Here is a 26637-nt window from a genome sequence, read left to right as displayed (position 1 = left end):
GGAAAACAGACACAACATTTTGCAGTAAGCTCTTATAAAAAATATATTTGTGGCACTGGTCTGCAGCTGTGAGGGCATATGGAGTGGGAGAAGAGCTGCTGAATAACGTGACAGTGTTTTCACAGCCACTTCTTCAAACCAGGATCTCGCTTTCAATCGTGCCCTGAAACTTTCCATCTCCTCCTGGCCCCTCTTCACCCTGCCTCCGTTTTCATCCCTGCCAGGTAGTACCCGACCTCAGAGCTGGTTTCACTGGAAACGTTGGGATATAATAAATACAGATGTCATTTGAAATCAGATGTTGTGCGAGACTGGTTGCATCAGGTCAGGTAAAAGCTGCTGAGCCCCCTGTCCCCAGAAATGGGCATAAAAAGACCCTTTCTTGCTCTACACCCTCCCAAGCAAGCTCCAGAATAGAGGGGCTTGCTGATATTTTTGCATAACACACCAATGGGTTTAACCTACGTAAATTTGTCTAATCCTATGAGCACCGGTGGGCGGGGGGGAGCGGGGAGATGAAAGCAGACCCGACCAGGAGCTGGCTGGGACTTGCAGGAATTTCCTCGCGCAGGAGGCCAGGCATCTTCCAGCGAGCCTGCACGGACCTGGCAGCTCCTTCTTTCTGTTGAACCCACGCCCATGATAGCAGCTCCTAAAGATTTTAAATAACAAATGAAACAAGTTGTACGTTACGTGAATGCTGCCGCTGCTTTCTGGTAGTTTTCCTGGAATAAGGGCGGCGGGAAGGAGCGGCAAGCGTTGGGAGGGGAACATCTGCATCGCTGGCTGCCATCGACGGGATGGGGACCATGGACCGCAAACCAAGAGCGGCTCCTTTCTGGAATTCCTCCTTGAAATCAAATGCTGCTCCTGTAGGGAAAGCATACAGGTTATTTGAGTTATTGTGTGTTATTGGACATATGCAATGCCAGGAGAAACAGCAGTATAGCCATTTGCTGTTCCCGAATCTAACCTGAACAGCTCTGCTCTCCATGTTGACATTTATGTGCGTGGTATGCATGGTCCTGTCTCCTGGCACAACCCTTATTTCCCTCCGTGCCCCCTCCGCCTTTGTGCAATCCTCCTTCTCCAACAAGGATTTAGGGGGGTTAGCAGCACCCCAGCCTCGCTGCCTCCGTTGGGACCGGCAGCTGCTGGCTCGGGGGGGGCAAACAGCCCACGGCCCCCATGATGTGCACCGGGTGCCAAATCCTGCCCTCCCCTCCCCACCCCGAGGAATTCGGCATCGCCGTCGCAGAGCGGGGTTCCCCCTCGGCCCGGGGCCGGGCGAGCGACATCCTCGTGGACGGCCGGGCCAGTAATTCGGATAAAATGTGAATGAAACAATGTAAGAGGAAAATGTAAGTACAATTTGTAAAGGCTGCACACAAACAATGCTTCCTGCTATTAATTCAAAGGCATCAATAGCTGAGTGCTTTCAGGGCACAGTATCTATTCTGTTTTCCATTTATATGCTAGAATTGTGGTAGATGTCAGGAGAATTTAATACACATGATGTAGGCATATGAATAAGCTGGATCCTTTTCTGGGAACAAGTATTCATAAGTCTCCATGTGGTTCCACATCTACAAAGACATGGGTATTTATTTCATGAGATCTGGACTCCATTTCAGGCAAGAAAAATCCCACTGAAGCCAATGGGGAATCTTTCTGTTCATGTCAATGGATCTCAGAGCCCAAATTCAGGAATGCACTTAAAACACATGCTTAACTTTAAAGCCAGGCTTAAGTCTCACTGAAGTCCATTAGATGTAAGCGTATGCTTTTGCTGAAAGATGAGGAATTTAAACAAACATTTATGTGCTTACCTGAATCAGAGCTTGGCTCACGCTCACAGCAGAGTGAAGCTGAGGCTCGTAAAAGAAATACTACAGAAATAGCACACATTTGAAGTTTTACGGGTCCAGGTTGTCGGTCTGCGTTATCCGACCGGCGCGGGGGGAAAGGCTCGTTTGCAGACGAAGGCAGGGTTCGACGCGCGTTTGCATCTGCTCCGATTTCCCTGACTTGTCCGGGTAACCGCCGCCGACGTGCACGGCCAGCAGCGAGCCTCCCGGTGCGTGGCCCCGCGCGCCAGCCAGCAGCCCAGCCGGGTTTGGGGAGGCTCTGCCCTGCCCTTCCCCGCTCGGCCATCGTTTCCCCCGCGTGAGCAAAGCTCGGTGGGTGATTTTCAGCGCTCCCACCACAGCCCCCAGCTGCCCTCCTCTTGCCTTTAGGGTTTGCCCGTGCTGCTTCATCAGAAAAAAGCAATTTGTCCAAATGGGTGCACTCCCCCACAAAATGACGGGGTTTTAGGGGGGGGAAAGGCCCTGCTGACCCGCAGCTGAGCGCGGGCTCCCACCCCACCGGGGGCTTGTGCCGCCCCGCCGCGTGGCCAAGCACGGACCCCCCGCTTGTGCCAGTGCTGCCCCACCGCTCCCGGGGGAAAGACACCTCTGTCTTCCCCCAATGAGCACTTGGGTGTCCCGGCTTCACTCCTTGCCAGCATGAAAGCACCAGTTCCTCCCCAAAATCCTTCCTCCGAAGCAGCCTGGCTTTGCCCGGGGGGCTGGAGGGAGGCCCAGCAGGCGCCACAGCCCCCCCGGGATAACCGTCTGGACCGAGGCATTGCCCCCCATGCACACAATATAATTTTGGGTGAACAAATGCAAGTCCAACAGGAGCCCGATGGCTTTGCACCTCACCTTTGATACAAGCCACTGCCAGCCAGGTTGCAGAGCAAGGCAACCTGCACGTTATCGCTGGCCAGTAAGGTTGGCAGGTCAAAACACGAGTCCCTGGCTCAGGCAGGGAGAGGAGGGGATGCCCTGGGCTGGCTGCGGGGTGGGACAGAGGGACTGGGAGAGCACAGGAGTGGGAAATCCTCCGGAGAGATGGACATCACCTTGCCCACTTCGGCCGTGTATTTATTTCCCTCTCACAAGCCCTCACTCTGGCTTTTAGCAACCCGCAGCTGAATGAGTGACCTGCTCTGGGCTCCAAGATTCAACATCTGCAGTGATTAATTTCCTCAGGATTAAGTTCCTCTGATTTAAAACAACAGATAATGGCTAATAAGGGGAAACATCCCTATCATAAACACTGCTTTGGCATTTACCATTTGAAATAATTTATATTCTCTGGTCTAGTGGGTTTGTATCACCAGACTTAATGACTGTTTCTGTTTAATTTTCAGATGCTTAATTGCAGTAGAACACTTCAACACCATTAAATTAAAACAAGCTACCAGCTTTTCCTTGCCTATGCTGCTGGCCTGGCTCCAAGTGACATTTAAAGCAATCTCAGATGTTTTATTCCTGCCACACAGGCTGCTCGCTTACGAACAAAAAGTGTGTGTGCGCGTCGGGGCGGGGGGGTGCATAAAGCCACCAACATGGGAGCATTAAAATCAACTTCCAGGCAGAAGAGATTTGGGATGAAGCTTGGTAGCCACAACTGCTTTCCCTTCTCCGGAGCAGATCTGCGGTACCTGGCCGTGCCGATGGCCAAGCTGCCGCCGGGAGAAGGGTTTGGGGGCACGGAAGGACCCCAAAATGGGAGGAGACCCTGGAGAGGAGCCGTCAGCCCCCAGCCTTGGCACACCCCCCTCTTCGGCCCGACATCAGCTCTGCTGGGGCTTCGCTGGAAAAGGTTCTGTTAAGGGGCTTTATCTCGGGCAATTTCACATCTTTGAGCAAATTTTCCAATGTGGAAGTACTTTGGGTTTCAGGTACCTATTAAAAAGGAGTAAGAGGAAATGGAGTTCCTCTATAAGTTAATATTCTTCGGTAATGGATGTTTAGAGTTAGTATGTGTCTTTACAACATCATTCATAGGGGTATTGTTTGCTTCTGACAGTTTTTCTTTTAAGATTAATGTGCTTATGAAAACCTTGTGCACTGCTCTATGAGGCAAGCTTGAAATCCATCAGCAATACCATCGCCATGACACAATGCTGGGAGAGCAAAGCAAATGACAAACAGAATCTGGTTTTTCAGAAACCAGTGTGTGTTGAAGAGAAATGATCTGAGGCGAAAGCTGGCCTCCCTCCAGCCACCCTTCCTGTTCTGCTGCTGGCACTACCAGAGGAGAGGGAGAGAGTAAAAATACATGCGAGGGAGTGAAAGAAAACAAAATTAATTGGGGGGAAAAAATAACTCAAACCTGCTAGTGTTTGGTCTCTTTTTAGCAAACAAGCATATGGAAAATTCATATAAAGTTTAAAGACTATTTCAGCCAAACATGCTTGTTGTACATATAAATAATTTCATCAGAGATCAGCGGAAACAATGCAATTAGAGGCGAGTTGCATTTAGCATGTTGGGATTGCATCCAGTTGACGTGCATCCTTGTGAAAATTCAAACATCATGGACCAGACCCTGAGCTACTCTCAACTGCCAGAGCTGTGCTGATTTTTTTTTTCTTTTTCATGGGTTTTTTAATGTTTGCTTGCCCGACCCTGATTAGAGGAGACAAGGGTCTGGCCTCACTGCTGCAGGAGACAAACCGGCGTGCAGCAGGAACATGCTGGGTTAAGCGTTACACGGTGTAGTTGGACGGAGGGGAGCCGAGAGCCTCGCAGGGGGTAGGAAACCATCGCTGGCAGGCGACGGTGGGCCTCCGCCTGCCCTCGCCGGAGGAGGGGGTGCTGGCGTGCCGCTCCGTGCGGCCGAGTCCTTCCCCTCCGGACCCTTTGGAGGCTTTGCGGAAAATCGGGTGAAAATGGGTGACATTCAGAGGAAAAAAAGAAAGGTAAATGTTGCTCTTACTTGGGCAGAGGTGGCCGTGTATTCACACCTGGTCCTGGTCATCTGTAGGAAGGAGAAGACTGGCCATGTCCCAGACAACCCTCCTGAAGGCAGCACCCTCCGCTCGCCCCGCTCAGGGCCAGGAGAGATGGACAGAGCCTTAAAACAACATTTGTGCCGGGTTACCTGGTCCCAGCGCTGGGGTGGATGTCAGAACAGCCCGGGTTCAGCCTCCTGCGCTCCGGTTTTGGTCATTGTCTCGGGAGGAGACGCGATGCCCTGGTTTTCTTTCTATTACAGCTATCTGAAAAATAGCACTTAAAATTAATTTCATTCTCCCGAGTTCTTTAGCAGAGCAATGAGCAAACACAGGAGGCGCAGACCTGTGCAGCTCCTCGCAGTAAATCTGCTTTCCCGAGGAAAACTCGTGACACTCTTTAATAAAGCCTCTAATAAACTTGAAAGCGATTCATTTTCCTCAGAAAGCCTGACGGCTGAAGTCACCTGGGATCGCCTTCCCATCTCCTCTAGGAGCCTGAGCAGCATTTTCGGCTTTCCGAGGGAATGACGCTGGCAGGGGCAGGCTGTCTGTCCGTCCATCCCTCCCTCCCTCTGTCTTTTTGACCCCTGTTGCTCGGTGCCCACCCACAGTTTACCATCCGCTAGCAAACATCAACAGCAGCCTCAGAAATATTAATTTTCTACCAGTGAGATGCGAGGGCTGGGGGAGACCCCGAGCTGTGCCCCCACCCCAAGGAAGGGGCTCCCCTGAGCAGCCACGAGGACACGGGAAAAGCCCCCAGAACTGCTTCTTATGACCCTGTCCATAGCAATTTTCATCAGCCCGGGTTCCGATGGCCGCCTGACTGCGGGTGCCATCCACAGCCCTGCCGAGGAGGAGGCTCCATGGCAAAGAGCTTGCCAAAGAGGGAAGATGAGCAGAGAACCAGAAGCCCAGGAAGGGTGAGCAAGTGCCCCGGGATCATTTATTAGAGAGAGAGAGAGGAAAAAAAAAAAAAAAAGACAGAAAACAGAGAAAGCTCCCTTTTCACCAGCCCATTTTATTTCTCCACGATCAGCTGCTCCTGCCTTGCACAGCACCAACACCACTGTCTCATTTAATTTAGGACGCTTGAGTCCCCAAACACAATTTGGTGAAGGCACGACGCCCGTTTTCCTGGAGCGCTTTCCAGGGTGGATCAGTTGCATGAGGGCTCTGGCTTCTGCTCTTCATCAGCTGCTCCGTCACTTCTGTCACCGTCATCACTTCTAGGATGGGTGTTTGCAGAGCTGGACTGGCGCAGGCAGGGGGAGCACGAGGAGATGAGAGCCACCACGTCCACACCACCAGCTTCTGCCGAAAAATAACAGCAAGCAAACGCCGATTTGGTAGGAAAGGGACTCCTGAAGGCGATACCTTTCACCTCTTTGTGACTTCTTCCACAAATACATCGTCCTTCAACACCTTTTTGTTGACAAAATCTCTGTCAATATAGCCTGAACTTCAAACTTGATACCATCTCCGTGTCGAGAGGAACCGGTTGCACCAGAAGCGCTGTTGTGAGCGACGTCTATGTGGAAACCCAGCCTCCTGCCCCCAGCCCCGGTACCGGGGCTTGGCTTCTGCTTTGTGGAAGGGCATTTCCCATTGCACACACGCGCAAATCCAGCCAGCCTGGGTGCGGGGTGGCCAAGGTTCTCAGAGGTGGCAGGTGATGTTGAGTTGCTCCATGAGGGTATTTTTAACATGAAATGCCTTTGAAGTACCCTGTTTCTTGGATACGGCAGAGCACAGAGAATAAGCCCATGGCTTTGAAGATCCTATTGCCATGGAGGTGCTTTGTAGGGCCCCGGGACGGATGCTCAACCCACCGACAGCACCTGTAGCCTTCCTTTCTAAAAGCAGAAGCCAGCAGCAAGTTCAAATGCATCCACGTAAAGAAGAAGGTAGCAGAAAGCTCATCCAGGAAAAAGCAGCCTTCAGTACACCAAACACATTGCAATACACTAAAAAACAGGCTCTAACATGCTGCTTGAGACCATTCTGGAACAAAAATACCCGTACACTGCAACACCTTCATTCGTTGGACAAATCTGGGTAGTTTTAAGGGAGGCACAACCCAGACTGTGCCTACGGGAGCTTGGAAAGTCACGGCTGATAACAGCTATGCGCTACACATCCGAAGCCTTGCGCTGGCCCCAGGGCACGCCATGGCCACATAGCCACGGAGAAGGGCTTTTGCCCAGCAAAGCACATCTCGGTGCCGGATCCCAGCGGCACAGGGGAAACCTCGCCAACCACCTGGTGACAAGGTCAGAGCGGAACAGCCATAACCCGGTGCCCAGAGCCAAGAAGGAACGTTATGAAGTGTCAGACCCCAGGTTTCCCACGAAGGTTGGCCCAGGAAGCATCCCCACAGGGGCACGGGTGGTCTGAGAGGGGCTTGCTCTCATCCCGCCTGCGTGGGCAATCTCAGAGGCAATCTCAGAGGCAGAGCACGGAGAGGAGGCAGCCCCGTCTCGGCGGACCAGCCCGCAGCGGCTCACCACCACAGCGAGCCCTCGAGGGACGGGAGCGATGCCAAGGGAAAAGTCCACACGAGTGGCGAAAATGTTGTTCATTTCTTTAAACCCTCACTCACTCAAAAAGTCACTGAAAAAAAAGTATATTTACATTAAAGCTTTTTTCTTTTTGGCGATGTTACTGGATTGAAGGGGAAATGAAAAAGCAGAGATGAAGGAGGCACCTTCATCTTATCAGCCATCATTTTTAGAAATGCAAAGGTCTGAAATTTGAAAACGGAGATAAAGTTCAGCAGGGTTTCTTTGGCAAAAGGTAGAAACATTTGTCAACGTTACTCCCCACATGTGCCTTTTCAGCAAAGCTTTAAATTTTTAAAATAAGGGGGGGGAAAAAGTAATTTTTCTCAAAAAATAATTTCTCATGAAAAAGAAGCTTGGGGCTGGGTTGGTTTTTTTTATTTTTGTTTGGGGGAGAGCCTTTGGGATGGTTACCAGCTCTTGCAGCCAGGCTGTATCTCCACACACACCTCCGGAGCAGGTCAGGGCATGCCGAGCCGGTTGTCAGAATCCACTGGAAAGTCTTCTCAACTGGGAAAAGAGGGGAAAAAAATAGGAAAAAAAAAAAAGGAAGAAGTGGGCTCAGCCCTGGGCCAGGGCTGTGCCGCCGACGGCTGCCTCTCGTGCCGCTCCCCGAGAGGTGCCGGCCGGGCACCGGGCACGGGGGGATGCTCTCGTCTGGCATCTGAGCAGGAAAACTTTTTTGGGGGGGGAGAGCAAGCAGAGCTCACCCCAAGGTGCGTGCAGACACAATTGCTACTCCCTGCTGGTAATCTGCTCATGTCCACCCCTCAAAATTCTGTTTCCCTAACCCATTTGCAACCTGGTGCAACAAAATCACCGGGGCTAGACCCTGCAGGGCAGCCAGGGCCTTCTCCAGCTCCTCTCGACGGCCCCGAGAAGCGACGGGCAGCACAGCTCTTGTCCAACACGTGCTCCCTGCCATGGTCTTTCTGTGGCGATTCCAAGAAAGTGTTAAAAACCATAGGAAATGAGAGGTCCAAGCCCCAGTTTACATACCTTATTATATACCTGCGTGCTTGCCAACACACACAGGAGTGCGACATATCAAATATTTGCCCAGGGACTCTGATGCAGTTCATCTGCAAAGAGGAACGGAAATAATGAGAGGGGCTCACGTGTGCAGTCAATATGAGCCGCAGTCAACGCCTGCACCAAAACCAACGCAGCTCTGCTGATTTACTTCTACCAGACCCAAACCCAGCATGCAGCAAAATCAAACCGGGCTGTTTTGCCCTGCTCCACATGCATCCTCTTCAGCCCCATCAACGTCCCCTCCACGGGAGAATTTTACAGGCACCAAGACCATCGTCTTGGAGCAAGGAACGGCGTCCGGTACTAAAGCACAAGCCCTCTAAACTGTGGGCAAAGCATTTGTCCGGCAGGTCGGAGGCTGCCCCAGACCCTAAATCTCCTTCCCGGTGAGAAGCAGCCTCAGCCCGCAGTGGCCCGGCCGATGCTCACGCATCAAGGGCTGCCCAAAGCCCAGAGCTCCCGCAGGGCGCAGAGCTGCCTTGTTACAGGGGAAAAAGCATGGGAGAGGGAGGCCGAGGTCACCCCGGACCACGGGGTGGGGAAGGTGGGTGCCCCCGCGGGACCTGGGCCCTGCGAGGGTGCTTCGCCCGCCGGCGATGCCGCAGCAGCACCGTGCAGCTTCGCTGCATGCCGGGAGATGGCAATCTTCATCTTCCCTCTCCCTCCGCCTGGGAAGGGAGCTGCAGGCCTGCTACCGAAACAGGCAGGGAATAAAGCTATTAAACTCAACAGCCTCGCAGATAAGTCCTGCGCAGGGAAACACCTCTTAAACATTTTTAAATGAATGGGGATTTATTTTTGTATTTAAAGCAATAACGTGTATTTGCCCTGCAGCGCATTATCTCCCTCTATATTCTCAAATAAACTACAGAAAATTAGAGTGTCTCTGTTATCTGTTTGCTATCTGCGGTAGGATTAGAGGCGTCATGAACTAAGCTTTGTATCAACAATGTTTTATTGGCTCATGTCACCAAAGGCTGGTTACGACCGAGCTAAATAAGACATCAAGCCTCCCTCCCTCCCTCCCGCCCGCCGCCGGGCCGAAGCACTGCGGATGCTCATGCAGGCGGCCGCGGCTCCTCTTTTTGGGGAGGGGAGAGGAGAAAGGGGATTGCACCACCAATTCCAGCCTTCCCTCCCTTCCGCGGCCGACAGAGCGGACGGCACTTCCCTCCCAGGGAAGGAGGAGGGGATGGGCACAGCATGCTTGCAACCGCCATGACCAGGCTGGAAAATCTTTAGTTTAATTGCTGCTGCCCTGTCTTGTTTCTAGAAATAGACTTAAATATAAAAAAAAAAAAAAAAAGCACAACCTGGGAATCTGCACCCTGCCTTTCAGAGGGCCCCCACCATGCCGCGTCCCTCTCGCCTCTGGAAGATGGAGGAGGGGGATCCGTTGCAGACACAACCGCTCTGCAAGTAAACGCTCGAACCGCAGCAAAGCAGGAAGGCAAAGGGATGGGTTCTGTGCCCTCTGGAGATCTCTGACCGTGGGCAGCCATCAGGACCAGCAGGAGTGGGTCTGCTGAAGCCCAGGGCCACGTGGCCAGCCGGTGTCCTCACCCGGCTCAATCCAGAGCAAGCTTTGGCCATTTTTTAAAAACATGGTGAAAGGGTCCTCCCTGGGGAGGCACCAGCCCTGACCTCCCTTCAGCAGGCACAGCCCCTAGGCGGGCTCCTTTTCTCCAGGTAACAAGCTCATGTTCAGTTTTAAATGACTATTTCTAACCACCCCGCAACAGGGAGATGGCCCAAAACGGGCAGCCAGGTCCAAGGCCAGGGTGAAAAACTGCGGCGGCACTGGTGCTGCACGGACCTCGGGGCCCAGGAGCAGGGCAGTGACAAAGCAGCACGTTTGCTTTCTTCATCCCTGCTTGAGCAGCGGGGAGGCTTGGCTGCGCACCCCTCGCCCCGCTCTTCCGAGTTTCTGAGGAGAAAAGAAGTGCGGAGATTTGATTTAACCATTTTCACCTCTGGCCATCGAGTTGACTTCTCTTCCAGAAAGAGAGATGAACAAAAAGCCTCTTCATGGGGAAAAAAATTGCCAAATAAGCTGGCTGTCATTGATTTTCCAGAATTACAAAGCAAAAGCACAAGTTTTTAAAAAAGGAAACAGCATGTCTACAAGGGAGCCCCAAGTTCCCCCCGGCAGCCCCCAGCCGGACTGCCGGCCGCTGCTGGCTACTGTGGTGCTCTAAAAGAAATCTGCTTGACAGCTGCGATGGACGTGGCCCACCTCTGCACGCACGTGAGAAAACCCGGTGATGGGTTTGGTACCAGTTTTCCGTTCCGTTACTCCTGGTGGCTCCCAGAGCCGAGGGCTGGAGCGCAGCAGCGACAGGGACCAAGGACATCTGGGAAAGGAAAACAGACGGATCATGACAAACAGGGGAAGAGGGAAAATGAAGAGTGAGGAAGGAGATGTGCCCGCCTACCCCAGTAACTGTGGCAGAGCTGCCGTCGTTTTGGTGCCGATTCCAGCTGGAGGTGCCCTTCCTCCCTCCTGTGCCACACGGGTCCCGTTTTCAGGCCCAAAGACGACAAACGATGCTTCGTTCCCAGCACAGGACCCACCTCGGCGAGACCCCCGCTCTCCCCTGCCCGTCCCCATGCCCGGCCGGGGCAGCCCCTCGCTTTCCCCACGTTCGAGCCCCGCGAGGAGTTTGGGTTGCAGCCAGAGCATCTCCCTCCCCGCAGAACGAGGCGTACGGTGGCTGCAAATACACGGTACATCTTCCTTACCTGGCTGGTGAAGGGAAAGGGGACATTTATTCCCAAAAACCTGGTTCCAAACATGTCGGTGCGATTCTCCTTTCCTCCTTCCTACTCATTTTTTCTGTTAATTGTATAAATGCTGTTCCTTGACCCCATAAGCCACCTGGAGAACAAAGTCAACAGAGCGGTGACAATCACGCAAGAGAACCACAGTATTGCTGTTTGGATATCGGTGCGTCGCGCTGGAGTAGTGAGTTTCACTTCGCACTAAATAACCTTTGGCTCTGTGCATATAAGAAATGCAGCCGGGCTGCTTCCTCCTTACTTAGTTTTTCTATTACTGTTATCAGAGAGCATCAAAACAGACAGATGCATTTACTGTTTTCCATCAAAAGATAATAAAAAGAAACAGTTTATAAAATCAGATTATATGAAAAATTGCCTAATGATTATAATTTCTAAACCCATTGCTGAATAATGATGTATTCAAGAGTTGTCATCGAATGATGAAAGAAACCTAATATGAAAGATTTTCTCTATGAAGAATGACTACAGATGAATTGCACAGAGATACAATCCTCTGATAAAGGACAATAAGAGCCTCTAGAACACTTAATAATAGACTACTCAGGATGAATTGAGTATTGCAATAAAAGCCCATAAATTAAAAAGTTTCAAAATGATTTCTGATAAAAGACATGCCAAGGTGAAATAAAAAAAAAAAAAATCCTTGAAATCAGCAGATATACTGGCTGCAGCACATTAGGTAATAGAAAATGCACTCTATAAACTCCAAATAATTGATTTTAAAGAGAATGCTATCGCACTCTATACACAGCAAGCTTTTCCTTGCAAAAATCTTTTATGTAAGTCAAATCAGGGTATTGACGTGTGTGCGCTGGCTGCCGAGGGGAGTGGCTGCATTTCTGCTGTGCCGCTGAGCCCCCGGCCCGAGCGGGGAGCTCTGGGGCTCTGCGAGGGGGAGCCCGAGGGTGAGGGTTAGAGCTGCGAGCAAGGCGGAAAGCGGGGTTCAGGCATCTGACAGCCCCTTCTCAGCCCAGAGCCCCTAACACAGCTCTAGCCTACCCTCAAATCACCGAAGCCCATTAGGCTTCTTTGGCTTTTAACATTACAGAGCTTCCCAGCTGCCTGAAGCTCTCCAGCATCATCTCAGGCAGCGGCCAGGCATGGCAGGGCCCCCCCGGCAGCGCCGGGATGCTCCCAGGTCCCAACACCGGCGAAAAGCCAAATGCAGCTGCATCCACGACCGCCTGTCGGTGCCGGACCCTCCTGGCCGTGACGGCTGGGAAAGGCCAGTGCCGGGCAAGGGGGCAGAGCCGGGAGCCCACGCTCTTCCGTCTCGGAGGCAAAGAAACCCAAAGAATGGGACTGAAGATTTACCCTTCCCTTGGGCATCTCCTGCCAGGCTGATGGGCCGACCCCAGCCCAGCGGGTCCATGCGGCACCCAGCTGCAACCCAGCTCAGGCACCACGCTGGGAGCTGGTGGGCCTGCCGGGAGGAAGGTAGAAAACAGTTTTACGATGTTAGTCGTGGTCTGTAATGCAGATGGCTGTACTTAAAATAGCCCTGCTTGCTCGCTGTTGCACAGGGAACCGAGATGATTTATTATAAGCTGTGCCAGCATATATTATTCATGTTGGAAGCAAGGAAAGGTCTTTGATATGTATCTGAAAAAGCTTCAAATCCATAAAAGAGATAAACTTGTATGAATAGTGTCACCCAGACTATAGATGAAACTCTCAGACACATCTTCATATCACATAACGGAGTGTAGGACTACTATACTTATACAATCTGTGCATTAATTTCACTTAGAAGAGAAATTCATTACCATATCTCCACAGGGGGAGAGCTGACCCAGCCGGGGCTTTCCAGGCGCGTTATTAAGGCTTTGTGTGCTTTTGACACACGCCAGAGCCCGTGTTGGTGTGCCCGCCCTGGGACCCTTGCTTACTGCAAACTTCCCTTTCAAACCCACCAGTTTTGGCTCAAAATGACATCGGTCTGCCCCAAACCCCACGTCATTTAGGCGGGGAGTGAGGGAATGGCAGGATCTGCCAAGGACCCCCCTCGCTCCAGACTGAGTAGTTACATCCCCGCAGGTCTCCTGCCAGCACTGGGATTAGACTGTGACTAATTACGGCTTTATTTCCTTTAATAAAGAGACACCCAAGTGTTCGGCACAATTGCGGCAGAAAACAATAATCATAAAGTCTCCCACTAAATGTCTGCAATTAGAGCATTCACTATTAATCGCGCTAATTAACCTCGCGCCCAGAGCAGCTGGTGGAGCGGGCGCGAGGAGAAGCGGCTCCGGGGAGTTTCCCCGGCCGGCAGGAGCATGGTGCACCGGGGCTGGCGGCACCGCCGCGCAAAGCTCCCTAAAGCGTCCTGCTGCCAGGCAGGACCGTCCCAGCCCACGGAGAGCGACGGCCGCATCTTCCCCAGAGTGCACCAGTAATAAAGTTGGGGAGCAGGGGAAGGTGAGCTGGGTGGAGTTCGATGCTTATTATGGCCGGGTGATTTTGCCATCGCTGGTTGCACGGGGAAAATGATCACAATACCTGAAAACGGGCTGGAGCCCTTACAGAAGCCAAGCCCCAGCAGCAGCAGAGCAGGCCAGCGCATCTCCGGCCAGCACACCTCCACATCAGACGCTCTGCATCTTCAGCTCTCCTTTCCTAGCTTTGCTCTTGCTCAGTTTTGGTTTGCTTGGGGTTTTTTTTAAACATAGAAATATTTTGAGAGAAATTAACTTCCTAAACTCCAGGAAAATCCTTTAACTTTCCTGTAGGTTCTCCAGTTCTCACAGCTCATTCCCAGAGTATACAACACAATAAAAAGACGACAAACAAAAGTCAGGGAGACCAAGAGCCCCAGCATCTCTCGGTAAAGCAGCTGCTGTGCTTCAAGTGAGAGCACAGCCCTGTTTCATCTGGCAGCCAGGGTCGGAATTAGAAGAGAAGGAAACATTTTCCAATTTTTCCTGTCTCCAGAAGAATTTAGCTTTATGTCACTTCATTATTGCCCCTGCACAAAACTGCCACCAAAACCCATCCCACTGACTTGTAGGCAGGCAGCAGAACAACACAGAAAGGGAACAAGAGAGCCCATAACATTTTCATCCCAACCTTGCTGCCCTTGCTTGCGCTACCAGCCTTAATTCGCTCACAGCGCACGGCCACAGGATTTGCTCCAGCCAAGCGCTCTTAATCCAGGGGTGCCTGAGAGACAGATACCCCCGCGGCCCCCAGCCCATGGGGAAAGGCACTCTGCAAACAGTCCTGGGCACAGATTCCAGCTTTCCAGCCTGCGCCGACTCCACCGCCTCCCTCCCAAGCCCCCGATGCTCCGGGAAAGAGGCTGCTCCAGCTCTCCGGCTTCGGGCTGGTCTCAGAGCCTTTTCTGGGAGAGGTTCAGTCCCTTTCTGCTTGGCTTTCTTAGCCAGAATATTCATATTTTCCCATCTGTGCCCTAATTTTAAAGCCCTTTCTCTCCCTTCCTTCCTTTTTGACAGCAAATGTGAGGCTTTTGTTCCCATTCTTTCTCTGGCCCTGATCCTGTGAAAAAAAAAAAAAATGCCACAGCATCTGAAGTGGCTGTACAGTGGGTAAAATCCTGGCTCCCTTGAAACTGAGAGTAAAACACCCATTCATTCCCCTCCGCCGTAGCGCTCACCCCGTGACTTCAATGGGACAAACTCACAGGGCATAAAGTTGTTTGTTGTCCCTTAAATGGCTCCATTGTCTATTGTTGGGCTCTTTCCTGAGCTCTAAGTCTTCCTTTAGCTCTGCCCTCCGCCTGTCCCAGGGCCCGAAGAGGAGAGACACCCTCCAAACGCAGCAAGTGCCTTCGCAGGGTCCTGGCGTTGCTCTGAGCAAGAAGAGATTTGTTTCCCTACATACATTTTCTGCCCCGTCTGTGAGGGTCTCCCTCCCTTTATTAATGGTTTTATGTTGTAGCAATAATGAGTAACTTAATTTCCCCCCCCCCCCCCCCCAGGAAGAATAAGGACCCTATTTGGGCAGCGCGCTCGGCGGCTCCCTACCTGCCCATCCCCTGCAGACCACGGCAGGCTGGCTGCGGCAGGGCCGGCGGGGAATGCTCTGCTCCTCAGGCCCCCAGCCAGGCAGTGCCAAATCCTTGTGACTGGAAGGGACTAAGGAGAAAGAGCTTTTTCTAAGAATACATGTAGTGGAATACGTTAGGCACGGTTCCTCTCCAGAGCCTCGTGCCTGCCAAAACCAGAGATAAAAGGTCCCTGTCCTTCAGAAAATCAGCTTGCTTTCAAGAACGCGGCACTTGTGATTACTGCAAGAAGGGGGGAAATAAAAATATCTCGGATCAGCTGGGATGCTGCAGGCAGGTCTTTCTGGGAAATGCCCGAATCCGATTCATTTCAAGGCACGCGGGAACCCGGCGGAGTCGTTTCCAGCAGAGCTGCAGGGGAGCGGGGAGGAAGGGACCCGCAGCCAGCCCCGCACGCTGTCCCTCTGCTGAATGACATGTGGCTGTGCTCAGGAGGAGTTTGGGGAGGACTCAGAGGGGTGTCACATCCCCGTTGTGCGGCGGCAGCTGCCGGGGGAGATGCGGGGACCCGCCACACGGTGTCAGCGCAGATCGCCGCATCGCCGCCCCGCACCGGCCCGCGCCTCGCCCCCAGCCCGGGGCCCCGGCGGCGGCTGCGGGAGGCCTTCCCGGCCCGCCGTGAGCCTCCGGGCCCCGCCTGCCCTGCCTCTTCGCCGTGGTCCCTGCGGCATCGCTCCACCTGCCCTGCGAGCTCCGGGGGTCCCACCGATGTCCTTTGCCGGCGCACGGAGGCGGACGCTTCTGGCAGCTTCCCGGTGCCTGGTCCTGCCCCGGGACCCCAAAATGTCCCAGGGTGCGGAGGCGGACGCTTCTGGCAGCTTCCCGGTGCCTGGTCCTGCCCCGGGACCCCAAAATGTCCCAGGGTGCGGAGGCGGATGCTTCTGGCAGCTTCCCGGTACCTGGTCCTGCCCCGGGACCCCAAAATGTCCCAGGGTGCGGAGGCAGACACTTCTGGCAGCTTCCCGGTGCCTGGTCCTGCCCCGGGACCCCAAAATGTCCCAGGGTGCGGAGGCAGACACTTCTGGCAGCTTCCCGGTGCCTGGTCCTGCCCCAGGATCCCAAAATGTCCCAGGGAGCCCCAAAAAGGAAAGGGCAAGGGCCTTTCAGACAGAGCTTTTCGGCCCCAGCCTGTGCCACACCAGCAACACGGACGGGGCCAGCTGGCCCCAAATCAGGTAACAGGCACTTAGCAACGCACAGATAGCCTCTGCCAGTATTGCCTCCTCTCTGGTGGATTTTTCCCCCCGTTCCCCTTTTTCTGCCGACTTCTTTCTATTCACTCCTTCTCCTCCGCACTTGTTCCACCCGTCTTCTGCTGCCAGCATCCCCAGAGCGTCCCCAGCCCCGGCCTTCCCGCCGTGCACCGAAAGGCTCCTTAGCACGGGGACACAGCCCGTGCAGCACGGCACAGCTTGGGCTGTTTACGTGCTGGGCAGTCTTAATTCCGTGCTTCTGTTTTACTTCTTGAGTACTTACATTTGCAGCTGACTGGTCAGTTAGATTGAGCCAAACAATTTTAGCAGTCCTACACCAGCGTGGCGAGTGCTAAAGATGTAGCCCTCTGTTTATATCATTACTGATATACTCCAGGACTGTATGGAAATATAGGTTTGAAACATAACTTCCCAGCATTTATCCTTGCAAATCTCACGTTGAGAAACCATAAGAGACGCTACCAAATGGACAGAGCTTTTCAAGCAAAGTGTTGCTTTATACACTGGCTTTTTTCTGGCACCACCCAGGCAGTGTTAAGAGAAAAGGTCAAATGGTAGGATGATACTTTTTTCTAGGTGGAAGAGCCCACGCAGCTGGCAACGTGGGTTTCGGTGGATATTTTCCTCAAATGAGATTTTTAGCAGCGGTGACCCTTCATTACCATAAGAACTGACTCAAAGCAGCCCACAAGAAAACTCTCCCGATGCCTATGGGAGTGCAGACAGGACAATGCCAATGTCTGAAAATTCATACTGCGTTTGAGCCTGGCTGCACTGTCAGCGTGGTCCGACTCCCACGGTCCCAGACCCTCACCGAGGCAGGCCATGCCCACTGTAACCCACACCGCGACTGAAACCGCATCCACAATCAGCCCCACGTATTCCCCTGACCTGCTGAAGCCGACAGAGCCGGGGCACGGAGAGAGGGAGGCTGAGCGCCCAGCCACGCGAGCGCCTGGCCTGCCCGTGCCTTCACACCCCAGCTTCATCCCCCAGAGGACACCCAATCCTGCGCTGGCCTCCGGCGAGCGGTGACAGCCGGGTCCCCGCTCCGCTGCCGGGGGAGATGTTCGAAGGAGCCGCGCCAGCCAAGGGCGGGCTGTGGCTGCAGCCTCCATCAGCTTTGCACCGCCAGAGCTTCCGTGGGCCAGGCAGGGGCTGCCTTTTCCATCCCATTCCTGTCCAAACAAGTAACTGAAAGCCCTGAAAAATAATGAGTTCTGCTTCAAACAGAACAATTTTTAAAATACAGTAGGTTTCTCTACTCTCATCTTCAGGTGTCCATGCCCTTTGAATGCACCTACTTCAGTTTTTCCACTACCGGCAGCAGAGCTAGCAATTTTTCTCCCCCTTTTAACCAGAGCAGAGATCACACAAGAATGTAATAGCAAGAATCCAACAAATGAGGCTCTAAAACTAGATGTGTGTTCTGGTGTTTCCAGTAAAAGGAATCAATAAGCCTCAAGTATGACTTTATGGCCTTCTGGAATATGAAACTGGTTGAGCTGGGGCATCTGAACAGACGCTTTGCAATCACAGAGAAGACAATTACTAAGAACAATTTCAGAGATTAAGGCAATTGCTCCCTTTGGCCAGAACTGCACCACCTCCAGCACAGCAAGGTCCCAGTTCGTACCTGGGCTCCCACCTATTGACAAATACCAAAGCCTTTAGAGCAAACACGGTGACAAATGGCAATCAGCAGCACAACCCCGCACTTTGCGGCAGCACACGTTTGTGTCAGGTAGGAGTGCTGAGCGAACCTTTTTTGGAAGTTTGGAGCTTTCCTTCCCTCCAGACTTCCCTTTGCTGTCCTGTCTCTGCCCTCCTTTCCCTGCCAGCTGCCTTCCCCTGCGCTCCAGTGGCTTTCAGTCTGGTATTGGCCAAAAACTCTGTTTTCCTGCAAAAGGGACCTGAGCTGCTCCGCGGAGGAGTGAAACGCCGAGATCCCAGCCCAGCCTTCATCAGCCTGGGAGAGGCCAGGGCACTAAAGGCAGAGTGCTGGGCACAAAACGTGCTGTATCACCTCAGGCTCCACCAGCTCTTCCCCCTGCGTTACTGCCTTCCTCTGGGGAACGCCGTTACCCACCAAGACCCACCACACAACCGCCGACCACAGAGACGGGCTGTGCCAGGATTTCCCTCCTGGCTCTGTCATTGCAGGCTGCTCCGCTCCGAGCAGCGTTTTCAGCGGCTGGCTCCGAGCACAGGTGGGTGGGATGGGATGGGATGGGATGGGATAGCGCGGCCGTGCAGCTGTGCTGCCAAGGGCTCCCCACCTAAGGGCAGAGGGAACGGTGACCAGTTTGCTTTGAAGCATTCGCTAGAAACTGCAAGGAAAAGGTCTGTATCTCTTTCTGGAACAACGAGCAGATGTTTTGCAGAAAACCAATTCTCTTTCAACAAGAATATATACATATTTTAGTTGGAAAAGTTCTCTCCACACAGAATTTCAGCAGGCTAAATTGGAATTTTTGCCTTGGGGCAGACAAGCAGTCGGGATGGTGTGAAACACTGCAAAGGGAGAAGAGTGGAAAACGGGGCTAAGCCACGGCAGAATAATCTTTTGGTGTATCCACTGGGACTCTCCTGCCTCCGACACCAGCATAAACACACTTCACATAACGCTATTCTCAGCCAGAAGATTATCGGTGCACTCGCGCAGGCATAAAGAGGAGGTCTGCTCCACAATGAGACACCTTGAACAAACAGCACGCTGAACCCTAACCCCGCCGGCGCGGCACGCCGAGGATCGCCGAACGCCGGTCAGCACCGCTCCCGCCGCCGGCACTGCTTCAGCACAACAGTTACGGCTCTGGCTTACTGCCGAGCCAACCAGCAGCAAAACATTTACACCAGCGAGCGCGGCAACGAGCTGCACCCCGACAAGGCAGGCCGGTGTGATAGGGGTTATGTTATTGTGGCCATTTCAGCCCAAAAATAAAAGTGCTGTCCAAATCAAAATTGTTATAGCACTACAAAAGCAACATCCCAAACATATACATGTTTATAGGGGGCAAGAACTAAATCAAAGCCTGTTGCCTTTGCCTTGCAGAAAGCTGTTGAGATGCTGGAATTAAACCCAAACAATCTCCCAGACAGTAAAACAGTATCTTCAGTTATTAAGGAAGAATATCGTTTTATGAAGCCTATATTGTACAGCAGGGCACGGGGGCTAGGAGACGGTGGGAGCTGACGGCAGGAGATTCACGCCACCTTCGCGGACCCCATATAGCTACTTACAGAGAGGTTACACACGTACCAGAGGGAAAAATTTAAATGTGCAGCAATTAACAGGCAGCAGGACTGCTGTTGGTTTCCTTCTGTCTAAACGAGTGGGTTCCTGGTCGCATGCCATCCATCCTCTTCCTCCCAGCCCACGCCAGAGCCCCCTACTCCCCCCCTTTCCCCACCACCGGGGACTTACAGGGAATGTGTCAAAGCACATTTCAGAGTAATATGGCTGGAGAGCCGCATTCAGATCGGCGTGTTGTAATGTGTCTGACAACATTATATTCTGATCCAGCTCTTCACGTAACCTTCAATTTATTTCTAAGCCCCTGTGTTTATTTAACCGAATCTGTCTTCCGTCGTTTGGAGCAGTAGCACTCAACCTTTAAACAGCCCAAGAGCCACTTCAGCCTCGAACAGATGCAGAGAGCTCCCGAGTCAGGGAGTCACAAAAGAGCCCGGCGCATTGTGCCGCAGGAGCCGAGGCGCACCGAGCCCCGTATTATTCATCGCGCCGGCGCCGGCACCTCGGCAGAGGTTGCGAACCGCACGGCTTTGCTCGGCGCTCGGGAAGGGAGCGGGTGTTTCAAGGCTGGGCCAGGGGAGCAGCAGGCGAGGGTGGGCTCCAGCGCGGCGGGAGCCGGGCAGGGAGGTGCAGGACCTCTGCAGCTGGAGGGCTGCAAGGCTGAGGCTTCGACGCGGTGCCGTGGACCTCTCCCGCAGCCTTGGTGAGCTGACCCTTAGTGCATCGGCACACTGACAGCTCTGGTGCCACCAAGGCACGTGCACGGGTGACCATCAGCTGCTGCTGGCCCCGGTGTGCCAGCACCAACCCACAGGCAGCTTTTGTGGAGGTGAGCCGCAGTATCGCCGTCTCTCTCTAACAGCAAAGATCGCTGCTGGCTTGATTATTTGTGAGCATCATTGCATCCTCGCGATACATTCATCTCAAGAAAGGCTCCCTTTCCCCGAGGCTCTCCCACTATCCCATAGTTCCCAGCTGGAAGAGGAACACAATTCACATGCCGGACTGGTCGCAGGCAGGAGCAGCTCCAAGAGCGATGCCATGGCCTCACCGATGCCCTGACATCCAGCAGCTCCCCCCATCCCGCCGGCAGCTACCCCCTCGGTGGCAGCAGTGCCCGCGTCGGCACCCAGGCACGCTCCATCAGGATTTCGGTCCTTTGCTGCTGCGTTCCCTGAGAGCACAGATTCACCAAGAGACCCCCAAAAGCTGCGAACCCTCCCCAGGTGCTTTCCAAAGCCAGGGGCTTCGGGCACGGGGATCAGCCCCTCCCTTGGCAGGGGCTGGGGCGGGGAGAGGAGAACTTCAGCTGTGACAAACCCCTCTGCCCACGTCTGTGCACTTGTCACCCGGAGAACAAAACCCCGATGATTTCCCATTGCTTTCCCTTTCAATTCACCAGACTTTTGTGCTGGCTTTAGGTTCACCACGTATCGTTTAGAACCTTAATGCAATTTATAGGAAAAAACCTTGGCTTGCTTTTCTGTTTACTGTTCCCAAGCATAATGAAAATGTTAAAATGTTAAGTCACTTGACACCTGCCACCCCAGTAATGCACTTGCTTTACTTATTTTGTAGTTACAAGAGTTGGTGAATATATTTAAAGCTCTTCAATTCACTTAAGTCGAGAAAGACATGCTGCATATTCAATGAAATGCCACAGTTGTGACATGTTCCGTATCCTCCACTGTGTTAAGTCTCTTCATTTATTCTTTTACAGACAGTCACAGAATTTATTCTGTTATGAATAAAATTATCTCTGATGTCCTTCAGAAAATAATGTAGGGCTTTCGACTGAATGCAGGAAGTTCAAGGAAAATATTCCAGGTGTCCAGGACATGAAGAACAAGTCATTGAACCTCTTTCATTGAGCTGTCATCTCTTCCTCCAGCTTGCGCGCTGCACCCCCTGTTCCAGACAGGCTTCTGCCTTGGTGAATAACGATGAACAGCACCGAAGCCTTCAGTCTGCTGAGCGGCAGCCCCGTGCACCGGAGCGATGTGGGCTGCCCATAAAAAAATAAAATAATGCCTGTGGCCCAAATTCTCCTCTGGTGCCACTGAAGCAAGTTGCCCAGTGAAACCACAGGGATTTGTAACGATGAAGAAGCCATCTCTGCTTGTTACCCGGCCACACACAGCTAACATTTTGCCTGAAAACAGTGCTTTGGGTTGGCTCATTTCTTCTACATCTTTTCAGGAGGCAGCCTAAGCTTCCTGGGAGTCAGCCGCGTCGCAGCTTTACCCGACGTACTGCTTGCCTTTAGCTTTGGTTTGGTTTTAGTGCTGGCACAAAATGAAGCACCCCAGGAACCAGAGATGGAGGAGGCATCCCGAGGCTGGGAGCAAAGCCCTGGGAAGAGGAGGGAGGGGGGTAGCGAGAAGGCTGCCAGCTCAGCACACCACGCTAATTACTGTTCACTTAGTTAGGGAGCACACATCAGGCGAGCAATTTGCCCTGGACTCGTGTAAGCCTGTTTCTCCGGAGGAGGAGAGGCCATGGCACATCATGAGGCACCGACCCGGGGAGGCTGGGGTGGGAAGCAAACAGCCAGGCTCCCCGAGGACTATAGCCCCTGAGCTGCAAGGGGGGGGTCACCTGAAATGTGGGTATTGCAAGAGGGAGGCAGCCAATTTTGGGTGGCTGTGCTTCAGCCCGCAGCTCTGAGCCCTGCCAACAGCAGCACGAGTGCCTCAAGGCAAGCCTTGACCGGTGACTCTGCAGCAGGCAAGGGAAGTGATGCCTTGGCGATTTGGTGGGGTTTTTTGTTTGGGTTTGGGATTTTTTTTTTTTTTACAGTAAGGATCCTGATCCTGTTTATGAGTTTGGTGACAGCCAGGAGGGCAGAGAAAGCCCGAACAAGCACCTACATCCCCCCCAGGCTGCCCTCGCTAGGGATGCACTGGATGAAACAGTGCCTAAGCATCTTTAAGCTTAGACCAGCTTTACAACCAAGAAAAGCGACACTTCCAAGTACATTTACACTGATGCCTCCAGACTTCCCTCCACCCACAGCTTCAGCTGAAGCCACCAGCAGGTCCAGCCTCCTAGAAGTCAGAGCAAGAGGGGCTGGAGAAATGGGAACCAAAGAGCCTGATTCTCAGACCCGGGGCTTTGGAAACACCCACCATTTTTTGCTACTGCCTGAAGCATCCCCTTTCCCAGAGAGCCTCTGCTTTGTACACTTGAAATCATGTGCTTTCCTACCTGAGGTCACGAGTCCCATGGTGCTTCCAATTATTTAATGTGACCATGTACTTCTGTCTTTTGTAAAAATCTGAGCAAAAGCAGCCCAAGCGAAAGTTGATCGTTGTATTAATTTGGAATACGGATACATAGATGCTCTCTGAACAGCAAAATAAAGATGGGGATATGGACTCATTTTTCTGTGCCTCACAATGTAATTTTTTCCTCTATTGTCAGCATCATTGTTGATCCTGAAATTATAGTGTCTGAGGAGTTATTCAACAGGAGATGTTCGACATGAAAAAAAAGAGTCTCAGAAAATAACTGCAACGAGAACATTTAAATAAACCCAGAGATTACAGAGGCAAAATACAAAAGTGACTCCAAGAAGCTCATTTGGTTTCATTCCACTACATTTGAGTGTTATCTGAGAGTGGGAGGAAAAAAATCCCAAATTGGTTAGGAACGATGAGAGCGCCCAGGCATCTCTCTACCTCCATCACAGCCTATTAATTACCCTCAGATTATAACGTGGGTCAGGCATTCGGCATTCAGCTAAACTGCTAGTCAAAAGCTTTATCAGCTTGCCTGCATCTCTGCTCTGTGGAAGAGCTTGGCTTTTGCAGAGGACTAGAGTAGGATTGCTCTTGTATAGCTCACAGAGTGGGGGGGGGGGGGTTTCTCCCACTTTTTTCAGTTAATCTCCTCATTTTGAAGGCTTGCCTGCTGATTTTCTTTGCACACTTAGCAGCAGAAGTAGGACATAGTTCCCCGTTTCCCCCTACACCCCCAAACAGTTGCAGCAAATGGGTTTTTAAGCCCTGGAGATGAAGCCGGGCTTGCCGATGATGCTCTCCTCCCAGCAAAGCCAAGCAACCAGCACCTCCACACACCCAGCAAGGAGCATTTTAAAGGCAGCCAATTTTCTGAAGAACCCCTAACTCAAAGTCCCCAATCTGGCCAATCTCTACCCAACAGCAGTTTCGCTCCTCCCTGCCTCTCACTTGAATCAGGGATTTTTGAGACCACACAATACCTTCCAGTCTGCCACGGGGAGGAAATCAGACTGCTGCTATTGGTGTGAATAATATTTTGTGATAAGTAAATCTTTTACGTTTACTTCCAATTTTTTTTTATACAGCAGGCTTTTATCTTAAAAAGAATCAACATTTCTCTGCCTTTGAAGAGCAGAACCCTCCTGATATTCATTACTTGACTCAGTTGTTCACACAGGTCTTTTCCTTTGATGAAAAACTTTGGTTTACAGACAATATTTAGCATCCTGATGAGTACATAATGTGACCTACTATTGGAATAAATGGAATAAAAATCTCAAAAGCAGAAGAGTTTACTTAGTTGTACTAAGAGGAAAAAAACCCAAGCCCTTGAGAATCATTATCTAACACAACGACTTAAAAAAAAGGGGGGAAACCAACCCAAACGGGCACTTTCTCCTTCCCACCCTGCTTCAAAGACAAGGAGGATCACATCACAACCTACCACCTGCCCAGGACCTGCCAGCTTGCCCTACTTCTTCCTGGGCACGAAGTCCCAGATACTTAAGTCTTAGGGGGGGAAAAACGTGCAAATCAATAAAGGCATCTCTGCAGCAAGACAGTCAAAGTTACACCAAGGAGAAGGGCCAATCAATATGTTTTTTAATTATTACTGTGGCAAGGCCATCATTAGCAATAGCTGCAGCAATGCTCCTAATTGCAATGTGTGTATAAACAATAACCACGCAGCACCTTAAGCCCGAGCACCCGCAGCACGAGTTCACCACTCAACCCCAGCAGCTCGACGTTTGCAGCTCCCCCGAAAGGTGACCCCATGGACCAGGCGGCAGCAGCCACCACGTCCCAGGCAGCCCAGCCGAGCGGGCGGGGGAACACTAGTGTCTTGTTAGCCAGGTTTGGGCAGGAAAACAGGCTCAGTATAAGCTGACTTTGGTGCAAGAGCTCCCCAGGGTTGCTTTATGCCCGCAAGGAAGCATTTAGGGGCACTACAAAAATATTTATCCATAAAGATCAAGAACATCAAATACTCTCCCCAGCACACACCACCTACCTCCACAGGCACAGCCCCCACCTCGCTGAGCCACCCTAGCTACCGGGACATCCTCGTGGAAGGGAGCAGCGAATATCTGGGATTACACATTAGCCAGAGCAGCCGCACCAAGGTCCCCAGTAATAGGAACGGTTACGAGACAGAAGGAAAAAGCAGTCGGTCACACTGTTAATGTGTAACGTTCATGCCACCTTTACCTTGCCTTCTGCTTGCCTGCTTTTGGGTGTCAGCATCTGCCAGAAACCCCAGGGAGAGAGCAGCCCGGGCAGCAAAGCCTGAGAGAGCTCCCAGGCAGGGCTTATGTACCTGCCGGGGGGCCCGTGGGTGGGCAGAGGGCAGGGCGGGCAGCGAGGGAGGGCTGGGCAGCCTCGTTTGGCACCTGGCCGTGCCCTGCGTGCAGGGAGGACCCTTCCCCTGGGCTCAGGAGGGGCCTTGACGAGGGAAACCTGGTGAAGGTGGCTCTCACGAAAGGTCCCTCTCATGCTCTTCTCAAGATGGTCCTGACTGTGCAAACTCCTGCTGGGGCTGTCCCAGACCTCGGAGCCCCCTCTCTCCCTCATCCCCTGTTTGCAGACCCCCCTGCTCCCCATCCCCTCCCAGATCAGCTTTCCTAGTCTTGGGCTTCAAGGTGCGGAGCTGCAGGGAGCAGGGTTTGTCCGTCCCCCGTCGGGGCAGCCCCACAGGAGCTGCCCTGTTCCGCTGGGGACAGAGCTCGACTTTTCTTATCTCTAGGTTTGTATCCTGTTTCCATGGAAATGAAAGAAACCGGGCAGTAATTCCCCTCCCAACCCAACTTCGAACAACCCTTGCAGTATTCTCTGTCACGCTGTCACTTTGGATGTGTCACGTTTTTCCCAGGGAAGTCCTTGAAGCACACGGTGCTGTTGACCTGCTCCGGCCAGGGTTTCGCCGCTGCACGCCAGCGTGCCGAGCGCTGGACATGCCCGGGAGGGTCGGCAGTCGGTGCTTCCACTGTCACTGAGGTTTTGTGTAGGGAAGCCTGGGCAACGTCGTTAGTGATGGGCAACTTCAGCTGAAAAGTGATGAAAGTGATGAAAACAGATCAAAAATTAGCTAAGCAGCACTTTATTTCAGCTCCCAGATCCTCCAGAGGAGCTCTGCGAGTCCCACCTCCATCAGTGTATCGGGGATGGTATTAGGTCAAATCCTCCCTGGGCACCTCCCGGGAAGCCACTGAAACGGGTGATGCCACCCCATCTTACCAGCCGCTCCTGCAATTTCTCCTTCAATGCCAGCCAGCACGGCAACCCGTGTCAGCAGCATCCCCACCAACAGCCTCCCTGATCCCTCCTGACAGTGATGCCGCAGCCCCGCTCCCAGCCGCTCCTGCCGCACCGGGGTCCGGGCGCCTGGAGATGGACGAGTGATTGATGGGGCGCCCGCGATACGCCACGATGCGCTCCTTATCTGTGGCTTCCCAGTTGGTTCCCATGTCGCTCGCGGGGTTTACGGCATCAATGTCACTTTCTTTCCCTTGGATTTCTTTTTTTTTTAAACCTGCTTTGGTTCTTTCACACCGATTCACGCACCCTGGTGAATCTATTTCATCTTCAGGATTAGTAAAATCGGGCAAAGTATTCCGGGCAAGACCCATCTTTCCCAACCGTCCATGGGAAACAGGTGAGCTGGAACAGATGGGTACCTATTTTTCATGGCAGGTCCACTGAGAGCTAAATCTACCT

General features: G+C 52.6%; 1 protein-coding gene across 1 annotated transcript in view; it reads right to left on the bottom strand.

The window, feature by feature from the left end:
* PAX1 (paired box 1) overlaps positions 1 to 26387 on the bottom strand; it is a gene marked incomplete at both ends in the record, with an annotated part of 40687 nt that extends 14300 nt beyond the window's left edge. The window contains one exon of the mRNA XM_082307324.1: positions 26291 to 26387. Coding sequence (XP_082163450.1) covers positions 26291 to 26387 — 97 coding nt within the window. The remainder of the gene's footprint in view (positions 1 to 26290) is intronic.
* Positions 26388 to 26637: the final 250 nt, after the last annotated feature.

Source organism: Platalea leucorodia, assembly GCF_965183815.1.
Source record: "Platalea leucorodia genome assembly, chromosome: 3".
Lineage (NCBI taxonomy): Eukaryota > Metazoa > Chordata > Aves > Pelecaniformes > Threskiornithidae > Platalea > Platalea leucorodia.
Note: the sequence above shows the minus strand (reverse complement) of the source record. Positions and strands in the feature narration are given on the sequence as shown.